General features: G+C 38.9%; 1 protein-coding gene across 1 annotated transcript; it reads left to right on the forward strand.

Moving 5' to 3' along the window:
- Positions 1-220: 220 nt before the first annotated feature.
- On the forward strand, positions 221-3782 carry LOC100853400 (amine oxidase [copper-containing] gamma 1). Its single transcript, XM_059743404.1, has 5 exons — positions 221-1839; positions 2252-2365; positions 2432-2881; positions 3058-3155; positions 3256-3782. Exons 1-5 carry the CDS (start codon positions 550-552, stop codon positions 3464-3466), a joined length of 2163 nt encoding a protein of 720 aa, XP_059599387.1. The 5' UTR covers positions 221-549; the 3' UTR covers positions 3467-3782.
- The last annotated feature ends 2282 nt before the right edge of the window (positions 3783-6064 follow it).

Below are 6064 nucleotides of genomic sequence, written 5' to 3' on the forward strand. Positions count from 1 at the left end.
CAGAAAGTGCCAAAGCACAACTATACATCAAGAAAGAAGAAAAAGTCGAATTGCAATAAGTCGGGATATTTGACAAAACATCACAATATAGTAGTTGGCTGAATTTTCTGGTGTGTTTTGCTGTCAGGTCCCAACTAAAAATCTGGGCAAACTATCAGACTTTTCAATCGTTACTTGAAAGTAGAAATTTTGAAGAGGAGAAAATGTTACAATTGTGTTATTTTCTGCTCTCTCAAAGTTGGAATTTGGAAATAATTTTGGCCTGCAAAGTCAATAACTCCTTTTAGCTCTAAGTACCAAACGGGTCAGAAACTGCCCACTATTGCAGTACTTTTAAGGCGATTTGAAGTGGTTGTAGGCTCGCATAACAACTTCGCATTGATATTTGTCAATAGCACATGGCGTTGGGTCCCCAAACCTTCCTCTATCTCCACTGTTGAGTGGCTTGAGAACCCCCGTCAAAAGTTCTACCTTAAAAGGAATCCAATTTGATATCGGTCTGCCTGTATCATACAGTTCATACTCTTCTCTCTTTCTGTCGGGAGAGAGATGCAAGCTACTTCATATCTACCCTTTTGTTTGATTCTCCTTGTGGTTTTGGTTCTTTTTCCATGTTCACGGTACCCTCTAGCCACACAACAGTACGTTGGCTGTTCTCTAACCACACCCTGGTGCGGTTCCCGGAACAGAAAATACTCGATCTTAGAGACCCAGAACCCCAAATCCATAGCTCACTCGGCTGAGACCACTCATCACCCACTAGACCCACTTAGCATACAAGAAATCAACAAGGTCCGAGCCGTCCTCTCATCATATGGACCTTTCTCTTCCTCTTTCCCAGCAATCCAGTCGCTGTCACTGGATGAGCCTGAGAAGTCTGTAGTTCTGGGCTGGAAAAAAGGTGACCCTCTTCCCCCTAGAAAAGCCTTCGTGATTGCATTATTGAATGGCAAAACTCAAGTGCTCTTGGTGGACTTGGATTCAAGCCGGGTCACTAGCCATTCGACTCATCAGGGCTCAGGTTACCCGACCTTGTCCATGGACGACATCCAGGTGGCCTTACGGGTGCCATTATCTGATCCAGAATTTAATAAGTCCATCATGGCCCGAGGTGTTAAGTTATCGGATTTGGGGTGCATATCGCCTTCAAGTGGGTGGTTTGGGCCTGATGAGGAAGGAAGGAGGATCATAAAGATTCAGTGCGGCTCAATTCAAGATACGGCCAATTTCTATATGAGGCCCATTGAAGGGCTCACTGTAACGGTGGACATCGACAGGAAAGAGGTGGTGAGGATTTCAGATACAGGCAGAGAAATTCCGGTTCCGAAAGGGACAAACACCGACTACCGATACACAGCCCAGGACAGGCCACCAGAAATGGAGCCAATCAATCCAATTTCAATGGAGCAGCCCAAGGGGCCAAGTTTTAGAGTCGAAGATGGACATATAGTGAAATGGGCTAATTGGGAGTTCCACCTCAAGGCTGACCAACGAACCGGTATGATAATTTCCCAAGCCAAGGTTCGGGACTCGGAGACTGGTGAGCTCCGGAGTGTCATGTACAAAGGGTTTGCTTCTGAAATGTTCGTGCCTTATATGGACCCAGATGAAGCTTGGTACTTCAAATCGTACATGGATGCAGGCGAGTTTGGGCTAGGGGGGACCGCACTAGCACTTGTGCCACTAAATGACTGTCCTCGAAACTCATACTACATGGACGGGGTTTTCGTGGCATCAGATGGGAAACCCTTTATTCAGAGCAACATGATATGTGTGTTCGAGCGGTACACTGGCGATGTTGGCTGGCGACACTCTGAAACCTTCCTTCCTGGTTTTAATGTAAGTAGCAACTATAGCAATAACAGTAGTAACAAGCTTGGGCTAGAATCAGTAACTTTGTCAAGGTTGGTGATGGGCTCCGTTGAGCCACCCCCGTAGCTTTCACGTTACAATCATCTCTCTCCAAATTGGCTTTCACCATTGACAAATTGGAAGGTTGAATATTCCTGGTCCCCAATTGTCATGTTATTTGAAATTGAAAGGGCTTGCAGTATCGATCACCTGTACATGGTATCTTACAGATTTAACTGATCTTGACATAATCCTACATCTCCTTCATAGTCTAAGTTTACTGCCCAACCCTCGGAAAAACCTGACTGATTAGGCGGATCCTTGAGTCACTTAATGTATTTGTTTTCTCTGTGGTTTCAAGGTAAAAAGAACATAATTCTAATTTCTAAATTTGTTACAGATTAGGGAAGCAAGGCCTAAGGTGACCCTTGTGGCTCGAATAGCGGCGTCAGTTGGAAACTATGACTACATCTTCGACTGGGAATTCCAAACAGATGGTCTCATTCGGGTTAAGGTCAGTACCCAATGCGTTAATCTTTTGTTTTCGGAGAGGATGGCTAAAGCATTTTATTTGTAACAGGTTGGGCTCTCTGGAATGCTGATGGTGAAAGGAACCCCTTTGGAAAATATTCATCAAGCACCTAATCAAGATGACATGTCTGGCACTCTGGTGTCCGAAAATGTCATTGGTGTGGTTCATGATCACTTCATCACTTTCCACCTCGATCTGGATATAGATAACACTGATAATTCCTTTGTTAAGGTCAATCTGGTGAAGGAAGAGACTCTGCCAGGCCAATCACCCAGGAAGAGTTACTTGAAAGCCAACAGGAATGTGGCCGCGACCGAAAATGATGCGAAAATCAAGCTTAAGCTCTATGATCCATCAGAGTTTCACGTGATCAATCCTTTGAAGCGGTCTAGGTTGGGGAATTCAGCTGGATACAAGATTGTCCCCAGTGGCACCGCGGCTAGCTTGCTGGATTTACAAGATCCTCCTCAACTAAGAAGTGCTTTCACAAATAATCAGGTATGATTTTGAATGGCTTTTGATCAAATTTTCAGTTTCTTAAATAGATGTAACCAGAATTGAAACCATCCATCTGATATACTTCATACCTACATCGAAGTGACGCCAATTCCAGGCCTAACAACTCAAATTTTGCATGACAAGAAAAAATTAACATCTACCATTGGATTTGATAGATCTGGGTGACTCCATACAATCGGACTGAACAATGGGCTGGGGGGCTTTTCGTGTATCAGAGCAAGGGAGAGGATACTCTGGCCGTGTGGTCTGATAGGTACAATAATGGCTCCATATAAACTACTGGCCTTCTGCATATATGATATCTTCATTGTCTTTTAGTATATGTTTGATTAATTCATTATTCTGATTGCCAGGAACCGTCCAATTGAGAACAGAGACATTGTGTTATGGTACACCTTGGGATTCCATCACATACCATGCCAAGAAGACTTTCCAATAATGCCAACAGTATCATCAAGTTTTGATCTGAAGCCTGTTAATTTCTTTGAAAGCAATCCAGTTCTTCGGGCTGCACCCAATTTCGAAAAAGACCTTCCTGTTTGTAGACCTGCTGCATCATCTTGACTGTTGATCGCATTTGTTCCAGTCCATTAAAAGCCCCATCCTGTGGAACTCTGGATGAAAAAATCATTAGTTTTATTTATAGTTACCAAGGATATGTTAGGTTTGAATAGTGTTATCCAAGAGCCATTTGGGGAAATAATGTTGTTATGTCCAATTTTAAACATTTTGGATAGCTTTTAATTTGGGATTTGTGTTTTTATGTTTATTTTGAAAAGAAATTTTTGTTGGGTGCTCAAGAAGAGTAACCCTCAAAAATGTCATTTCTATATACTTTATAAACATACCAAGTAAATCAAATGTATTAAGTTTTACATGATTTGAAGTTCGTATACCTAGTTAAAAATTCGAAGAAATATTATTGTGTAGATGAGAAATTCACATGATCGTTGTGGACTAGTTTTAATCCAATAAATTCCAGTATTAATTGGTCCAATTTTTGAGTTCTAAATTAAATTTTAAATTATTAGACTTGTTAACAAATTCCAGGGATTGAGTTTTGTTTCCGAATGAGAAAATAAAAAATAAAATAAAAATTGATGAACTTATTGAGTAAGCTACAAGTTTTTGCTCAAATAATTGAAACAATATATGCACATACATGAGATAGTACATGGCTAATGGCTAAATAAGGACTAGTATATGCATAAACAAATATTAGTACACACTTACATGTGTTTATTTTTATTCAATTTCTAAGTGATTTCCTTAATTTTTATTTTATTTTTTCATTAACAAACTTACTTTGAATCAATTGAGATTTAATTTATTGATTTTTTTTAAATTAGTATATATCATACAACTATATATATTTATAATATTATAAACTAGAAACCATAATGCAACAAGGAAATATTTATTTGAATTTAGTTTTGATTTTTATTTTGAAAAAACAATCATAATGCAAATGACAATTATCAATATAATTGCAAGGGAAATAAGTAGAGAGAAGGAAGGAAGGATATAAACAAGAACATTATTATTATTCCTTAATTGTCTATATCTACTCTCCTTTACTTCTATCAAAACTTGAGATTCCTTCATAATATGAATACAATTGCGAGGAAAATAAATAGAGAGAAGAAAAGGAAGATGAAATCGGGTATTTCATAATTGTTCCTCAATTATCTATATCTCTACTCTCTTACTTCTTGGAGATTCTTTCGATTAATCCGAGGGTTTCTTCAATCAAAGCCTTTAAGTCTTTGTATAATTAGATTTAGGATTTTGATGAACTTTTCCAACCACTCAATTGATTAGTCACACTTGAATTAAATCTCATGCAAGATACACAAAAAAATTCACTCAAAGTTCTTTTTGTAGTTTACAAATCGATGCTCAAATATAAATATAAACTAGAATTAAGGTACACTAATCAAGATTAGGGAACGTTAGGTGCACTTTTAAAAAAACTTCGTAAGACTCTTTAATGCAATGTATGAATGATTTTCCAAAGTTGATAAGCTCACAAATGAAGTGTGGGAGCCTTAAATAGGGGTAGTCGGTTGAAAGTGACCATTAGAAATGGTTTTAACTTAATTGATTGATTGGGTGGTTGATAAAAAATTAGCCATTAGAGGGACGAAACAAACAATTCAACGGATTGCACTATTGGTCAACCTATAGCTAAACCGGTTGAGATCCTCCAACAGATAGCATGGTTGTTAGCTATTACCAATATCATACTAAATCCCTTCTTGATCGATTAACAGGTAGCCTCTTAAATTCCATTTTTTAATTTTTCCGAGCTTTGAGCTCTCCAAAAAAGTGGGGAACCAACTAAGGTACTAATCTTTTGCTGTGCATGTTAAAATTTGTGCCTCTTGTGTGATTTGATTTTGTCTTTGTATTTACAACTAAAGATACTAATGAACCTTCCACTAGTACAACAAATATCAGGAGAACTTTCTCCAACTTTATGCTGGTACAACACAGGATCCTGAACGTTGTCAAAGTGAAAGCCTTGACTTGTGTCCTTGTATTCAGTGAAATTGCACCATGTCCCAAGTCCTCAAGCTCCACAAGGCCCTCCACCTGAAAATCCTTCCTTTCTATGTTCAGTGGTGGCCACCTTTTGTAGGCTCCACTTTCATCATTTTATCAGTGATGGAATCAACAACCTGTCCGAGACAGGGAAAGCAATATCCACCATGTGAGAAAACTGATGCTGCAATGAATAAGTCACAGTTGGCTAATAAAGTGTCATGGTCGGGAACAACTTTTTTAAAAAGGGATGGTGAGCTCAATACTGTAGCAACCTGTGTCTCAATTTATGAAAATCTCAGTTCACGGTATTGGTTCGATGTGTGAAACCACATGAAAGAATGGCATGGTCCCAACAAATAGATTGCGAAGATTTAAGGGTTTCTACTCTAAGACGTGGTAGCGGGTTATTCTCTCTATCAAACACTTTCTGTATACTACCAAAATCGTTACTTTTGCTAGGCAACAAGAGCGGAGCAGCCAAGCAATACCCACAAATCAGAGCATGACAGTAAATGGCGAGCTCAATAGCATACCCATATGCAACAACTGTAAAAATGTAATTCTCTAATTAGACTATACTCGGGAAGAAATGGAAGAAGACTTTTTAGAATCTGA

The sequence above is a fragment of the Vitis vinifera genome, chromosome 2 (genome assembly GCF_030704535.1).
Source record: "Vitis vinifera cultivar Pinot Noir 40024 chromosome 2, ASM3070453v1".
Classification (NCBI taxonomy): Eukaryota; Viridiplantae; Streptophyta; class Magnoliopsida; order Vitales; family Vitaceae; genus Vitis; species Vitis vinifera.

Bases quoted from the DNA above. Each gene is read 5' to 3' on its own strand.
- LOC100853400 (XM_059743404.1), top strand. From the start codon at position 550: ATGCAAGCTACTTCATATCTACCCTTTTGTTTGATTCTCCTTGTGGTT. The intron at 2,366-2,431 runs GTCAGTACCCAA...TATTTGTAACAG, and splicing joins ATGGTCTCATTCGGGTTAAG to GTTGGGCTCTCTGGAATGCT. The intron at 2,882-3,057 runs GTATGATTTTGA...TGGATTTGATAG, and splicing joins GTGCTTTCACAAATAATCAG to ATCTGGGTGACTCCATACAA.